At 44.8% G+C, this 17,384-nt stretch overlaps 1 protein-coding gene across 7 annotated transcripts in view; it reads right to left on the minus strand.

Moving 5' to 3' along the window:
- Positions 1-1,395: 1,395 nt before the first annotated feature.
- The window catches only part of GRIA1 (glutamate receptor, ionotropic, AMPA 1), a 306,850-nt gene continuing 290,861 nt past the window's right edge, over positions 1,396-17,384 (minus strand). For all 7 annotated transcript variants that reach the window (XR_001137844.1, XM_012653191.1, XM_012653187.1 and 4 more), the window contains 2 exons: positions 12,606-12,740; positions 1,396-4,275 (listed from right to left, as the gene is read on the minus strand). Coding sequence is in view for 6 of the 7 variants with exons in the window: in XM_012653191.1 (XP_012508645.1) it covers positions 4,075-4,275; positions 12,606-12,740 (336 nt within the window). In the remaining variant the exon portion in view is untranslated. The remainder of the gene's footprint in view (positions 4,276-12,605; positions 12,741-17,384) is intronic.

A 17,384-nucleotide genomic window follows, 5' to 3' on the forward strand; every position in this document is an offset into this window, starting at 1 on the left:
CTTTGACCATTAGGTGAACCTAAACCCATTGGCCTGTAATTTCTAGAACTGATTCTGGACTTGCCCACATAGAAAAAATTATCTCCATTTTCCCCATGAGGGCCCCTTCTAGGCTGAATCCACTCTTGCTCCTGGGAGCTGGTTTTTAGTCCCCTCCCACACCTGCTTGCTGCTCCTAAGCCTAGACCTATTTTAAAGGTGCTAAAAGTGGGACTCCTCCTTTCCCCCTCCCATTTTTGCAATTATGTATGTTCTATTGATCTCTTCATGCCCTAGAGAATGGGCTGGCTTTCCCCAAGGAGCACCAGGTGTAGCTTTAACCTTTCCATTAGTGTCAGTTACTTTCTCATAACGGGTAGGTAAAAACTGCTCACCTGGTATTTTCCTGGCCATCATGCATTATGACCCAATTAACAGTGAAGTGGCTAGTTAGGGATGTAAAGGTTTTGGATTTAGGCAGACCTAGTTCAAATCCTGGCTCGGTCACTTAGATGATTGTGAGCAAGGACCATTGTCATGATATAGAAGGAACGAAATGTGCTTAACTTAGTAAGTGTTCAATATATGGTAGCCTGTGCTATTGTAGCCGTTATGGTCACTGTCCAGATATTTGACAGTAAGGCAACAGAAACCAGTTTTCTCTGAGTGTCAGCTGGTGTTAAGTGCATTTTCACCCAGAGGCACCCTATGTGCTGCCAGGTCACTGCAGCTAGATGTGAACAATGACTATAGCTTCACACAAGTCTGCTAGTTTCTCTCCCTCCTTCCAACCCTTTTCTACCATAGTAGTCACTGTCCATGCTACTATTAGAGCTTCTTTGTTCATTTATTTTTAGACCTCTGGCCCTTGTTAATATGCAGTGTTCTTCGGGAAAGAAAACACCTGAAGTTCTTAATCATCAATATCTAAGTGTCAATGAATATCAGATCCTTTATAAAAAGCCCATCTTGCTTGAGGGAAAGGAACGCTTTCAGGCAAGAATGAGGGTCATGGGGTGCAGGCCAAGATTATCATGTGGATTTTGTTCTGGCTGTGCACATCACAATTACACCTGGACTCCAGTTTGGGGATTTCTGGGAGACATTCCATGTGAGATATCCAATTCCCTAGAGAAATCATGGTGGCTGCAAGTCAAGCCCTGCTACTCTATGCAATTGAAACTGTGGCCCCTGTAAGTCAAATACCACTCTTTTTCTTTTTTTTGTTATCCTATTTGTATGAATAATGCTAAGTGTTCTAGTTCAGCTGAAATGACTTGAGATCTATTTGTGAGTCAGGTACAGTGGTCACTGTGAAAAACGTACTAGTCTTAGGCTTAGCAGTAAGGAAATAATCTCTAGGGCCCTTGCTTCAGAAATGGCACAAAAATGGAATGGACAACTATGAAAAGTAGATAATGGATCCACAGTGATTTAATTCTTGGTGATATTTTCATTTTATGCAAATACCAAAAAGAAAAAAAAAACCTGGCTATTTGAAAGAAAAACAGGAACCCCCCAAAAAAATATATTTAGTGTTTGATCAAGCAAGAATCCTTTCACACATCTGCCAAGAGAGTTACTAATAAAACAAATATAGATGTTAAATAAAAGGCCCAGGTACCAAAGAGCAAAATTTAATGAAAGCCAGAACTGTTAAGTATGGATTCCTGTTGAGAAAAATGTCAATCTCTTTCAGAGTTTTCCCAATGCTCTATTTTTAAGAAAAGTGTAGTAAAAATACATAATACAAGTTAACTTTTTTCTTGCTTTTGTTTTTGCTTCACCCCTCCACTGATGAAAAGCATCTTCCACTGGAGTCTTGGAATCCCTCACAGCAGAGACCCTCGTTTCTAGCACAGACAGTCTCTATCAGATCATGTTACTGGTGGGCTCAGTGGCTGGAGAGGCATCTTACCAGGCCAAAGGCAAAAGGTCTTTGAAGCTTGTTGATGGTAGAGGGTTATTTCCAACTCTTCCAAGATGCGGACTCCCTAATGGTGGGTCATGTCAGATTCTGCAGTGGTAGGCTGAGGGCTGAGAAAAATCTGGTGCAAGGGCAGGGCGGTGTGGGGGTGGGCATCAGCTGGCAGTAGTGAAAAGTGATAATTCATCTTGAGGGTCCTGCTTCACGGACCATGCCCACATTACATGTGAGAGACTGAATGACAACACTTGAGTTAAAAGGGTGAAGGGTTTTGATTTTGGAATGATTCTTTGCTATGGCTGATGACAGGAGAATGGGAGAGACATAGAGATGGTGGGTGTCCACTGAGAGAATCCACAGATAAAGCCAATCATTCCACACCTACCCCAAGGTAGGCTCCAAAACCTTTAGCATGTCAATTGCTAATGATAACCCCTAGCAAAGAAGACTGGATAGAAGTAGAGGGTAAGGAAACAAGCCAGAATATGGTTATCAATAAAAGTCAATGACACATGGCACACACTGAATCATGCACCTAGGAGAGTGGATGCTGGAGAGCTGGAAGCCAATTGCACCAAGAATGAGAGTTGGGATCTCCAAGAAAGCCGTGTGCCAGGAACTGCCCCTTCCAACCAAAGTTGTAGTCAGCCTGGGCTTCTCTCCATGAACCATGTCACTTGTCCAATCTTGCTTTAGTTCAGCTTTGTAGTTATAATCATGGGTGTATCAATTCTGGTCACTGGAATACAATGTCCTCATTCTCTCTTAACCAGAGGGAAGATCAGCCTCCTTGGGTTAGAAGTTGGAGTCAGGGATCTTAAGGTCCCCCAATGTCAATATCAACTTAATCGATCTCCCTATCCTTCAAATAGTTCAGCCTTGGGTATCTTGCTTTCTCCAGGTGTCGGAGCATTATCTGGCCACATGCTAAAACAACCCTCTATATTAACATAGAAATCCAAGTTATCTGCATCAGCATAATCCTAAACTTCATATTTGGTCTCTCAAACCTAGGACAGGGTGCACCATGGAAAGCTCTGTTGCATGTGGACTTTGATGAGGCTTCCTCTTCCAAAATTCTTCCATCACCTTCCTTTTGCATTTAGCTTGCATAGCATTGCCCCCCACATCAGAGGCTCCAGAGAGAAAGAGTCTACTCCTCAATGGGGTTCCTGCTCAGAGGATAAGCAAAGGAAAAGCAGGAATCGTGGGCGGTATCTTCCCAGCTGTCAACTATCCCAAGCTCTGCTTGGTTTAGGAGGCCAATTGCCTTTCAGCCACCAGAGTGCCTTTGAACCTGAGCACACCAGAAGGACATACTACTCAGGGCTGAGGTTGACTCTGTGAAGAAATACACTATACCACTTATGGCCCATGGTGCTTACACATTAAAGGAAGCTTTTTCTGAGCAGCAGTAACTTCAGGAGTCCTCCTCTGACTGCACGTTTGCCCTTGCCCTCTCCACCACCCTCACGCTGAGTTGCTTTTCACATGTGTTCTCAACTAAATCAGTGTGTAGGCAGTGCCCCACCTGGGGAAGGCAGCCCAGTTCTGCAACAATGTCTGTCTCCATCCAAGGCTTGGGGCCAAAGAGTGGAGGGGAACGTGGAGAGCCCCCATGGTGAATTAGTTTGAAGGTTGCTTTTTTCCTTTTGCTTGCTTGTAAGGTGGAACAAATCTTGAATTTCCAATCTGAAAACTGAAGAGGGATGGGTAGGGAGTTGGGAATAAGAAGTGAGGAGAAGGAAAGGGCCTAACAGAACCTGCAAACCATGGATATTAATTAGTAAGGAAAAAAATTGCACACACTAAGACACATTAACGACTGAATTAAAAGAAAACAGTGCAGTTTCCTCATTAGTGTTCCAGTGGCTCCATTGTCAGAGACACAGGATTCATTAGACAGGGCTACTCTCCCCTTATTGCAGTCCAGTGCTATATATCATCCTCACTTAGCAAATGGAAAAGGGTGAAAGAACATCAAAAAAGGAAAAGGGACAGCAAAATGGTTTTTCAATTCTTCAGGAAAATCTGTTGAATCGTCCTCCTTGTGGTCGCAGTGGTTGGTGGTGATCGCGTTTCATTTTGTTGTTGTTTTTGGCACTGAAGGGTTTGGATGGGGCTGGGGGAGCCTAAGCCTGCTCCCCAGGGGTCTCCATCTGCTCCAGTTATAATCCTGTAGCTCCCAAGGGCATCCCTGAACTGTGGCTCATGCAGGGAATTGATTGCATGGACTTGGGGAAGTCGTGGCTGACCACCCGGCCATTCTCTCCACTGCCACCGCCGCTGGCTCCTGCCCCGCTATTTCGGGGGAGGGTCGATGTCCGTATGGCTTCATTGATGGATTGCTGTGGGATCAAACAGAAACCCTTTTCAGGAGGACCGGGGGTTCTTCCCCGGGTCCTTGGCAATGACTTGCAAGGGGAATGAGTCAAGACTGGACTTAAAATGTAACTCCAACTCTCCTCCCCTATCCAACTCCTTTTCTATTCTAAAATGCTAATCCTGACTTCCCAGGAACTCAGAATACTGGTGCGTGGCTCTGGACAAGTCTGATCCCCTGTCTGAGCCCCAGGTTTAATGATTAATGAGGTGTGCTAGCCTGGGTGAGCTCCTTGTTGGTTCTTAATTTCAGTGATTCCTAAAGGTCGAATATGTCGTTGGTATTATTGATGATGATAAATGTAGAAACACAATCAAGTGGAAAAGCTTCTGGGAAGGGGGTTTAGGAAACTTGGATTCTAGTTCATGTTCTGACATAAACTACTTGTGTGACTCTGTGCATATCTCCTTAGTTTTCTAAACCTTTTAAATCTCCATGTCTATAACGTGATTATCTGTGCTCCAATAGACTTTTGTGAGCAAGAATGGTGTTACTGCATGACAAATGCTTTGACATGTTATAAGAAATTGAGGATATGTTTTGTTGGGTTAAAATAAAAGATTGCCTCCGATTTACTTCAGGAAAAGTGCTATCCTACCTCTAGCAGCATACGTTAAGGGAATGAAGGATTTTTTGAATAAAACAATATACAAGATGTAATTGGAGAGGGACACATGCTAAAGAAAATGAGAATGCATTCCAAACATCATCATCTGCATATCAGCTGCTTCCCATCAGCATGGAGACTGCACTTCTAGAGCGACACATCAGATCAGCACCATGAAGCTTGTGATTTCTAGAATGTTGGAATTCTAGATCTGAAAAGGACTTTAAGGATGACCCCCAAATCAGATGAGTTAAGTGGGATAGTCAAGATCACAAGGTATAGGTCTAGAACCATAACCTATTAGACAAGAAGAAGTTCCGTTGGAGAAAGAAAACTTATGATACGAAATCCAAACCCTTATCTCTTCCTGTCCACCTCTAGCTTTCCATTTAGAGTCAGTCATAGAATTTTTGGGATGGGGTTTGGTTTGTTGGTGGAAATCAAGATAAGGCAGAGGAATTATCTATGGGTTGGGAAGTTTCTTTCTCTAAGACCAACGCTACCCCTTCTTCAAGGCTTATTCTGTTCTCATCTCCTTCTGGAAGTCTTCCTAGACTACATCAGGCTACTGCAAGTACTGGCCCCTCTCATCTGATATTTGTGCATTATACATCCTCTTATAATGGTTTCGCCTCAGGTGTGTAAGTTTTGTCTTTTGTAAGAGAGCTGTTTGGCCATGTCTTCTCAATTCTCAGCAAGTCCCTGGAGTGTTCAGTATGCAATTAGATGCATAATAGATTTTTTGAATTTGTCTAAGAAAGGCCCACTATCTAGGATCCTTCTCAAAAAGTCTATGGTTTTCTTACTTGCATATTGCCGTGATTCTAGTAACCAGAGAAGTCAGTTAACCCACTGTGGCCAGATAGAGATAAGCAGGGAAGATTTGACCTAATTTTTATTTTTTCTGCTATCCTTCTATTACTGGCAAGCAATTCTGACAATATTCTAAAATGTTCTTTCTTTTTAAAATCCATGATTCAGACAGATTGGCCCCATATGATGCTCCACCCACGCTGGTTCTGTCTCCTCCTCAAACCCTGGTACTTGATTTATTTACATTCTTCCTTGGCTGTCCTCCACTGAAGAGGAAGTGCCACCTGGATTGAGTTCTTCTAAGTCAAAGGCCAAATAAATGCTACAGTGATGCCACATGAGGGAAATGTGAAACAAAAACATGAGAAATTAATGGTTACTTATTCTCACCTAAAAAAATGTTGAAAAGAAAGTAACACTATATTTATATCTGTGGGAAATATGGAAACTTCTATAGATTAGCTTGGAATGTCTATCCTTCATGATTTTCCTCTGCCACATCTCTTTAATTAAAAAAATTAAAAGTTTTCACAGATCACCTTGGCTTTTGTTCCCCCAAAAGCTCACATATTCCCATAATATTCCATTAAAGTTGGTGGTGCTTCATGAATTTATCTTAAAGAACAAGATTGATGGCACAATCAATATTGGGGCTTGCCAAAGTCTGAGATCATTTAGCCAGACAAGTAACTAAAAACTTCCAAGGTGACACCATTAGAATTGGTTTTCAAGGAAGCTGAGGGCTTCTCAGAGGTGGATGACTCCATTCCCCCATCATGGGTGGGTACTGCCTTTTTACTGGCTTCCTTTCTAATGCATTTATGGAATCTCAGGAAAGAGATGAACAGAGTCAAACCTTTGGAGTGGAACACAATGCTTAAGGTGAACTAGATCACTAGTTCTCAAACTTGGTTGCACATTGGATTCATCAAGGAAGTTTTGGGGAAAAAATCCTGATGCCCAAATCCTACCCTAGAGATGCTGACTTAATAGGTGGGGCGTATGTAGAGTTTTAAAAACTTGAAGGTTGAAACACATTGATCTAGTTTATCCACTCATTTTACAGAGAAACTGATGACTTACAACTTATGACTGACTTGTTTAAGGTAACCTAGTGACAAGGCAGATGACCTTCTAAATGTGGTTCTTCCTACCAGCTGTAGCTAAGTAGTCCTAAGCTGATGTCATTGCTCCTCTGGCGTTTGGGAAATGTGGTTCTCTTTTGTTTACCCTTGACATACCAGCCATTCTTAAAATCCATCTGTGTTAGTTGTGGTCATTGTTTTTGAAACTGAGACACAAAAATGGATGAGTGAAAAGTCTAACTTCAAATCCCCCCCGATTGACCCTTCAGAGATTCATCCCTCTAACAGTGACTGCATGCTAACTTCTCAGCCACTTGCTTTTCTAAGAAAAGTCCACCCAGCCTCTTGCACATCATAGAACATCCCGATAAAATCTTAAGACTCAGTAATGACCTCATTCAGGCATGTGTGGGAGGACAGAGTGACCACCTGCTGTGAAGGGTGCTCTCCCTGTGTTATCAAGTCTCTCAGCCACTCATTAATCCCAGGGAAATGTGCAAGCCCTCAACTGCTGTTGCTTAAACATGCCCCATGTTAGCACAGCCACATATAATTTTGAAAGGTCAGCAGTTCTCCTGGGGTCGGAAGAGGCTGGGGATTATTTTCCTTCGGGAGCAAGGTGGTGAATAATGAAGACTCTGGCTGTCCTTGATACCAGCTAAGCACTCAGGTTCTAGTCTGTCTTCTCATGCAGAAGGGAGAGGGTGGGGCTCTGAGACCTTATTCAATTTGGAATATGTCTTAGGTTATATATTTTTGCTATTGCATGACAATTTAAACTATATTCAAATGCTGTGGGCTGCCTGAAGTCCCTCTCTGAGTCCCCCACTCATACGTGCCATCCCTTTCCCGCAATCTTTCTGTGTTTCAGACTCCCTGGTCTTCTCCCCATTTCTGGGCAAGAGTTTGAGTCTTTGGGTCTCCAAGACTTGTGCATCCTTGGCCAGCAACTCTCTCGCTCTGGTTCATGCCTTTCATGCTTCTAGTCTGTTGAATATCACTTGCTCAGGGAAGCTACTCTGACCTCCTCCCCAGCCCCCACTGTCCCATCAGGACAGGCCTCCGCTCTATACGTGACAGCACTGGGTGCTTTTCTGCACTAACATTCACTGAACATGTAAATGCTGCTCAGTCTCTGTCTTGCCCATCAGACCCTCAGCTTCCTGAGAACAGAAGCTTCCGTTTTGTTCCTGATTGTATCCCCAGTGCCAAGCATTGCCTAGCATACAGTGGTGCTCAGTATGTCTTTGTGGAAGGGACACCTGTAGGGTACCTTCCCACTGTCTCTGTGACACTTGTCCTGTGTCCTGCTCATTGACATATCAAAGAGACTCAACAACGCATATAAAGGGATCAAATACCATAGTCAGCCTCAACAATTAGATCAGGTGAACCTAAGGGTGGGGCTGCATTTCATTTGTCTTTGTGATCAGCACAGTGGCTGGGTCTGGAGGGACACACAGTAGGGGTTCGAAATGATCTGTTGCCACATAGTTGAAGCAGGAAAGAAAAATTTAGTAGAAGTGGCTTGGGTAATACCAAGAGCCCTGGCTTTGTGGAGACCAGGCTGGAGGTCTAATTCCTGTTCATCCAGCTACTGGTTTGTGTGACCTAGCTAGGACAAGTTACGTAGTTTCTCTGAATCTCTATGTCTTCATCTGCAGGGCTGCAAGAACAACACATTACATGGTTAATGGAAATGTTAGAAAGCACTTTCAACTTAAAAGTTACTAAAAGAACTGTCTTTCCTTCTTCCTTTCTTCTTTCTCTCTCTCCTGTCCTTTTTTCCTTTCTACCCCCTCTTCTTCCTCCTCTCATCCGAAAAGAGTGGAGAAAAGCTCTTTAAACACTGTTGATACATAAGAAACTGGCCCACAACTAGTTGAGGGGCTCAAGGCCTGAATAGCTGGCCAAATACTGTGATTAAGGAAAGAAAAAGTGAAAGTTCCTGCCAAAGGTCCTTGTCACCATCGATTTGGGTCTCTGTGTGAGGTTGGGGGCTGCACTTCTGAAAAGAGCTAATTGCTTTTGGAGAAGGCAAAGCACAGAATAATAAAGAGAACTGTGAAATTGGAAAGTCTGAGAGGCGAGTGGAATACATTCCACTTATCTCTTTCGGATAAGAGAGGAGTTGATGGAGCTTTAACAATTAAGGGCTGGGTTGGTTAATAAAGAAAGTATCTTTTCTGCTGCTGGAAGATTAAAAATTCTATTAGGAGGCTCAGTGAGTTGAGCAGAAGTCACGCCAATCACTGGAAATAATTATAGAAAATTGGGGTGGAAGACATTGAATTAATGATTCCAAGGGACCCTGATGTTGGCTTCTGAGAAATTAACATCTTCATTGTAAAGGGAAGGGTGAGAATGTCTCAAGAAGCTATGCCATGACTTGATGGCCTCTTTTAGACATTTCTATCTTAACCTGAATATTGTGACTTCAGTGGTAAAGGTTGACCTTGTCCTGGTTTTAAGAAGATCCCAGCCTTTAGCCGCCCTGGTACCACCACCTGGAACTAGCCATGAGTAGTGGGAGCCACAGTTATCCCAGAGGAAGGGCTGGATGTCCAGGAGGTTTCCGGCTTGGTGGATGCTTAGTCTCATCACATGTTATGAGCATAACCAGATGGGGCCCAAACTACCGTGGATGGCATTATTTGTCATTCCTGGGCTGGGTGCTTTTTTTTTTTTTTTATTATTTCAGCATATTATGGGGGTACAGATGTTTAGGTTACGTATGTTGCCCTTGCCTCCCCCTCCCTCCCTAAGTCCGAGTTTCAAATATGTCCATCCTTCAGGTGGTGTGCATTGCACTCTTTGTGTATGCATATACTGGACTGGGTGCTTTTGATGGCAATATTTCCTTAAACTAGGAGCAGCTCCCTTCCATGCCTTGTCTTAGTCTCCAGGTGACTTTCTCCTCCAGCTACAATGCCACACTCATTTCACTAACACTTACCCTGGGTGTGGGGGATGTCCAAAAAGAAATGAGACACAGCTTCTTACCTTAAGGAATTCACACTCTATACAGCTCAAAAAACCTAGCACATGTAAGTAGGGGCAACAAAAGGCTGGCCACTAATAACAGCTATTATCATAAATACTAGTTATCATTGTTATTATTATTATTTATTGAGGGCTGCTCTGGCCCAGGCATTTTACCAAGTCCTTTATATCCATTATTTCATATAATCCTCACAACAATTCTATGAGGTATGTACTATTGCTGCTCCCATTTTATAGAAAGTGAGGATCAGAGAGTTACTAGAACTTGTCCAAGATGACACAGTTAACAAATGGAGCAGACGGAATTTATGCCCAGACATTCAGTCTCCAGAGCTTGTTCTCTAGACCACTATACTGCACCATGTCCTAGGGGAGGACACTCCTGTGATCTGTCCTGTGTCCTAGGGGAGGACACTCCTGTGATCTGTCCTGTGTCTTAGGGGAGGACACTCCTGTGATCTGTGCTGTGTCCTAGGGGAGGACACTTCTATGGTCTGTACTGTGTCCTAGGGGAGAAGGAATCCTCTGATCTATACTGGGCTGACTCTGGGCCTCTGGTTCAAGTCGTGGTATGCAGGGAAGGTTTTGGGGGATTGAATGTGTCACAGCTCACCTAACTCTTGTCCTGTCCTCCTCTTTGCCTCTGGAGTAGCCTTTCCTCACTTTGGGTGTAACACAGGAGAGTCTTTAGGCTAATGATTTGGATGGAATGGGCAAAGAAAACTTTGTGTAGGTTCTAGAAGTCCTTGCTGTGTTCAGCCAAGCTCTTTGGAGGTCTACACTTGGTTTAGGGTCTGAAGCTCACACCTTCGCTGTCTTTGCCTTTTCTGAGAGAACCTAGTGATAGGCAAGCTGGTCAAGGGTAGTACTGAGGTGTTCCTAGGTCCCCTGGCAAAATGCCATTGCACTTCTGTCACTTAATTGTTCCTTGTTATTGTATCTCGGTGAGGTTGCCTTTTAAATGGACCCATATAATAGAGGACAGGGTGAGGGATCAGCCTGCACAAAGGCACATGGGTGGGAAGCACAAGGTGGGTGGCTGGGTGTGGAGTCTGTGAGGAGAGTAGATTGTTGGGGCCGGGTGAGAGGTGGTAGGCTGGAGCTATGACTGGAAATGCTGAATGCCAGCACAGAAGGCCCTCCTACCCCACCTCCACTTCCCCATATACAGAACTGAATACAGAGTTTCCAAACAGAAGGGCAAATGTGCAGAGATGTCTTCTCCACGGGTGACCCTGGAGGCATGAGTAGGACTGAGGGCCCAAGGCAGGGAGAGGCTGGGCAGGAGGCTATGTTTGTGATCTAAGAGTGGGTGTGCTGAACTTGGGGGCAATGGCCTCTTGAAAAGTGAGCTTCTTAAGGAACATTCTAGGAAGGCAAATTTTACCAATGTATCTTGTTATTTAGTCTAAGCTAAGGTAACAGTCTAGGGCTAGGCCAACATACCACCACTGGTACCTTGCCCAGAGGGACTGCACTTCTCTCCCCTTCTCAATCTCAACCCACCTATCCTTCTAATCACAGCCTCTTCCCAGAGCCTTTTCCAATTTCTTCCTCCTCTAAATTCCTATCATCCTTCCTATCTATAGCATATGTCATCTCCTCGAGTAATTTTTCTGTGCCTATTCTTTCTTTTCTTTTCTTTTGTCCTTCTTCTTTTTTTTTTTTTTTTTTTAGAGACAGAGTCTTGCTACGTTGCTCAGGCTGGATTCAAACTCCTAGACTCAAATGATCCTCCTGCCTCAGCCTCCCAAGCAGCCGGGACTACAGGTGTGCACCACCACACCTGGCTTCATCTGTGCCCATTTTTTTGTTGAAGTGTAAAGGTGCTGAAGGTCACAGATTGCTCCTCAGCCCTTTCTGCTTCCTCATGATACCTTGCTTATGGTATTGTTCACATAATTAACTTCCATAAATATTTTCTTATTGAAGCTAAATGATGAAATATGAGGAGACTTGAAAGTTATTTAATCCAAACTCCCTTTAGGTGCTTGAGTCCATAACCTTGTCAGGAATTAGTCCTCCTCTACTTGTGTACCCTCAGTGATGGGGAACTTGCTACTTTTTGGGATAGTCTATTCCATCTGTGAGTAGCTCTGTTGGAAAAGTAGGTTTCGCATATTGTGTTAACATCTATTCTCCATCACTTTTAGTCATTTTTTCTTGTTGTATACTTTGAGACCCCATAGAACTGGTCTGTTTTCTTTTCTACCTGGAAAGTGCTCATATTTTCACACACAGCTCTTAAATTCCACACAATTCTTCTCTTCTCCAGTTCCCTTCAGCTGTATTTCATGTGGTTTGGGGTCATCTAACTAGTCTTCCTACCTTTCTCTGAGCGTGATCCTCTAGCCAAAGTCTACCTCACAGCACGGAAACTGAGAAAAGACCCACTTTGCCAAGCACAACAGGATCGGCACAGAGCAAGGCAGGCTTCCCTTCCTCTCTTTTGGGAGCTACACTTCTATTGATGCAACTTCAGAGAGAATCAGCCTTTGTAGTGCTCACTCTTGCCTCCCACTGTGCTGACTGTCCACTCCAACCCCTCACCTTTAATCTCGCTGGCCCCTCTCTGGCTGATGATATTGTTCTCTTGGGCCTTGTATTTGCACCGACACACCCCATCTTCCATCCTTTCTCATGGCTGCCTCTGTCCTTGTCACTGTCCTCCTAAGAGCTTTCTGCTTCCCATCTTGGGCTGACTGCAACCACTTGTCACTCCCCCCAGCCCTTCTAGCAAAGAAACCCCAGGAAACCCAGCTGTATCACAGGACAGTTTAGGAAACAGGCCCAGGAAGACAATGCCACCTTCATCCGCTTGGATTCGCTACGGGATTTGTAGCAGAACTCGATTAAGGCAACCAGCATGGCTAGTCCGAGTCCTCCGATCAGGATGTAGAACACGCCCGCCACATTGCTGAGGCTCAGAGCGCTTGTCTTGTCCTAGGAAGGGAAGGAGGGGAGGGGGGAGAATAAAGTGAGGCAGGAGGCTGAAGACCACCCAAGCAACAGCATATTTACACACATACACTCAACCCCACACCCTCTTTAACATTCATAATAGTTGGAAAGGCTTCTTATTCATCGATCCAGTGTTAAACATTCCCCAGGAAAAAAATGTATAAAATTTCCAACCATCTTGGTTTTGTTGAATTTATAATTATGTTTCCCCTCCTCAACCTTTTCTGGGGTGGGAGATGCCACAAGAAATTTAGGGCACCTTGTACCGGGGTCTGCACCCTCAAATTTATCCCATTCTTTCAGAAAACCACATCCCTTCCTTTTCAGCTCAGTGCCTGCCCCCCTTCCCTCTGTTGCTCAGCAACGCATTGGCCGCGCTCATCGTTTATGTCTCCAAGCATTTTTCTGAGACTTGGTACTTAAAATGAACTTTCCCCTAGATGTGCATTTGATTTCAATTTAATAAGACAGTTATTGTACATATAATAAAGACCAACTGATATATACGTTAACTTACTGCTCTGAGTCCCAATTTAGGGGGAAAAACTGAGGGGCTAGGAATAGTAAAAAGGTGCTGAGATAGAAAAATGACTCTATTAAATCCCAATAATTATGCTTAATTGGTGTCATTTTTCTATTGGCGGTGCTTGCTAAAAACACTGTAGGCAGATCCAGGTGGCTAAATTTAGAAATCTTTGTTGCCTGCAGTAAAAGATCTTGCACTGGTTTTGGATGAGCAGGGTCACCGAGAAGGGGGCTTAATTCCCAGGAGCCTGGGAATAAATACTCATGTCCAATAGGAGGTGGACAGAGCTCACCCTGTAGAGCCTGAGGAAGGCCATTGATCTGTGAGACCATTGCCGAGTTCTGTCACCTCCAGTGGGATTCAACAGTGTGGGATGGAGGGACAATTCTTTTCCAGGTGTGAGAACACTCAATCAAAACTTGTGGTCATGGTGGGAGGTAACAGCTCAGGAAGAGGGGCAAAGCGCTCAATCAACTTCTTGACACAGGTAAAAGAATATCTTTACATCTTGGAAGAATACTCATCCCTGGATGAGTGGTGGTTCTAACACCTTTGTTTATATTATAATATTTGTTCAGGTACAACAAGTGTCTCATTGAATTAAAATGAAATGCATGCCTCAACTGCCATAGGCACACATCATCGTTGGCTGGTTGGTGGCACTGGGTAGGGTATGGCTATTACACCTCTCTATGTGTTCCTTTTCAGGTGGGGCTGTAGGTGAGTCAAGGGGTGGACTGTGTTGCCCTAGGGACTCCTGTGACATCTGCCTATTAGAATCTGGGCATGTGGAAAGGAATCTCTTATTGACCAAGTCAGTAGCCTCTGCCCTAGTTCTACTTGGTGCATTGTACAGGATTCAGCAGGGCTGAGCTTGGGGACTGCAGCTGGCAATAGCAGCATGCCTTCCATCCCCAGAAGCAGCCTTGGCCAGCAGAGCTGTAGGATTATCTAAAGCATACCCCCTTAATGGCTTACTGTATTGCTAAAGCAGATGGCTCTTGAATATAGGTTACACTTGGCAAGGCATAGCCTGGCTTTGGAAGCAGTGGAATGATTATTCAAAGGATTCAAAGGAGCAAAATTTCTTCTGCTCTGGTATGATGGCCTGATAAAGAAAATGTGCAAAACCGAGTATGGTGCTTGGTTCAAGAGTTGGCTGAACAATAAATTCCTACTTTACATGATTTTCAGAACCCTCAAAATGCTTCCCTATTTGTTGTTCAAGAGGTGTGTCACTCTTCCTCTGGAGAGGAGTTCTTTAGAGTCCTCGGGGGACTTGTGGCTAATGGAAGTTCTACAAAACTCTTCTGTTCAGATGGCAGTAGGGGTGGGGTGGGAGGTATCCTAGTATATTACCAGCTCACACCTTAGCAAAGACTGGCCGACAGTGAGGTTCGGGGGGAGGGAACCCTGAGAGAGGGTGGTGCACAAGAAGGCTGGAGGCTGCTGACTTCACAAGCCGATGAGCCTTTCAGTCGCTGAGGCACACCTTGTCCCCTTGGTCACCAAAGCTGTTTTCTTCTTCGTGGTCTTTTCTAAGTTCATCTTGGTTGTGGATGGCCTTCAAGGATAAGGGAGTGGTGGGTACTTTTTCTTTTATTATCTTCAAAAGACCCTGAGAGGCTATCTGCCTCCCTGGCTGTAGAAGGTGAAGTTTTCACTTCTAGTATATCTGGGAAGGGATTAGGATCAGATCTTTATATGGAAGTGAGGGGAAGGGGCATGTTCTGTACAACTGCAGAAGGAGGAGGGTCCAGTGACTGATTTTGTCTGGAGGTGGAAAGCACCCCTCTCTTCTCAAGGAGGTCTCTGGCCCGGCGAGATGGCAGTGTGTGTGAAGGGAGGCTTGGGGGACACATTCCATACAAAGAGGGCTGCTAGATGTACAGGAACTGTCTTGTAGGACCCACAGTGTCATTGATACTTATTTATGCTGACACAATTCTGCAGTAGGAGGAATCAAGGAAGATGCCTGGAATCAAGGGGGAACCTGGGCTCTATTGTCACCAACATCAGGTATAACATAACCATCCAACTTGGCATCATTTAATAGGGTGTGGGATGAAGGGCTGGTGCTGGTGTAGTCTTAGTCCAGATAGTTGAGGAGTTCCCATGTAGACAAGGTTTTGTGATTCCCCTAATGTGTTCCATTAGCTGTTTGATAGCTCCAGATTTAGATCTTTCTGAGGAGGCCCGAGGCCACAGTCTTCTGTTCAGTTGCTTTTACTGACTCTCTTCGACACACTCGGTTGAAATATAATGGGGCAGGCTGGGGCAGGGACAAAGATCCTTTCATGTGAGGGCCACAGCTCTGATTCCTCCTCTGGCCCACAGTGTCCACATAAGAGGGGGCTTCCTCCTGGACCTGCATATAGACAGCTGTGTTCACACTTCCCAGGCAAATGACACACTTCCCAGTTAGACACTTCTCCCACAGAAAGGGGAGAGGTGGAGTTTGAGTCTTCTGAGCACCCCTCCGGTGGACCTCGTTCTCCTCCCATCCCAGAGCAGCTGCACACCCCAAAATCCAGGCAGCTTGTTGGTGGGAGTGAAAAAGTCACAACTTGTCCCCTGCCAGGAGTAGGGAAAGAGAGTGACAGTGCTGAGAAGAGTGACAGGTGAACAGAAAAATTAAAATCCTGTCTTTCAGGATTTCTGGGCTTGTTGCTGTGGTGATGAGGCTCCTTCATCTATTCTCCTTAACCTGTTGTCTTGATTTGCTGCCTCCCGCATGTGGAAGGGAGATTTTCTCCCATATTTCTCCTTGCTCTTCCCACGTACTGGGGGACCGTCCCAGACTGCCTCTGTGTTTCTGAGCCAACATTCCTTCCCAGAATGTGGGGCCGGCTTGTGAGGAGGTCTGAGCTGGGCCTATGGCAGACTTGAAGCTTTCTACGAGGCATATGTGGAAAGTGCTGGGGAGAAGCCAAAGCCTTTGGCCATCAGATCAGTCTTCCCACTGAGACTGGTGCTGCCCATCAGCAAGGCCTGCTAAATCTGGGCCAAGCTTCAGTTTCTCCAAATGCTTCCATTCCTTCCTGTATTCCTGGTGAAAGCACACACTCTCACAAAGCACAGGATGCAGCTTTGCTCCTCTCTATATTCTAGCAGGATTCCACATGTTTTCCAACATGTTTACAACTGGACTTTCAGGGGCTGTCCACAAAGCTTCCACATGCTGAGTCTGTAACCTGACTTTGCCTTTCAGGGCCATGCACAAGAGTCCACCCATTAGCCTTTCTGCTGCAGTAGGCTTTCTCTTGTGCTTTTCCAAAACTTCTATTTTTAATCTAAAAACCATTTTCCCGAGTAGTTGACGATTTCCTGGGAGTGGAAGCTGAGTGATTGACTAGGCTCATTCATTAGCTAAGACCAAAGTGGGGAAGCTACAGGGAGATGGATTTGGCTCAACCAAAGGAATAAATTTGAAATAAATAGAGCTGCCCAAAGGAGGAATGCACTGCCATAGGTAGTGATAGGTTCCTTAAACATGGGCATATTCAGGAAAAAGCTGATGAGGATATCTAAGCAATTCAAGCACTGGATGCAGAGTTAGACCAAGCAACCTTTGACACTCGTCCCCACCCCAAGAGATTTGGGGCACCTAAGGAGTTCCTAGAGGGCCTGGGATCATGCCTTTTATAAATTCTCCCTAGGGACTAACCCCTTTAGGGGATGTAAAAAAGGAACTCATGTTAATTGGCAACTTCTGCTGTTCCATTTCCAATCTAGGCCAGTTCCCTAGCCTGCATATTTTCCCCAAGAGCACACAGGATGAGAATTGGCCCATTGTACTAATAATTGGCAAGGCAAATACTGTGAAAGTGATGGTTGTGGGGGTGGCTCTTCTCAGCAGTGTGTGCTCAGGGACCGGCTGCTGTACAATGCACCATAGAACATCCTGACTCGAAACAAAATCACAGCAGGAGACAATGTGGGTCGTGGAGGGGAACTCAAGGACTGGCTGAGGCTGAGGCCTCTTCCAAAGGGTGAGAAATTTTTCAAATACAGAGGCACCAGTCTGGGGGTTATGTGGGTGTCCTTACAGAGAGCCTTCACCATGAGTTGAATATCTGCTTGGACTATGCATTGGTACA

Source organism: Propithecus coquereli, unplaced genomic scaffold (genome assembly GCF_000956105.1).
Source record: "Propithecus coquereli isolate 6110/MARCELLA unplaced genomic scaffold, Pcoq_1.0 Scaffold419, whole genome shotgun sequence".
In the NCBI taxonomy this organism is placed as follows: Eukaryota; Metazoa; Chordata; class Mammalia; order Primates; family Indriidae; genus Propithecus; species Propithecus coquereli.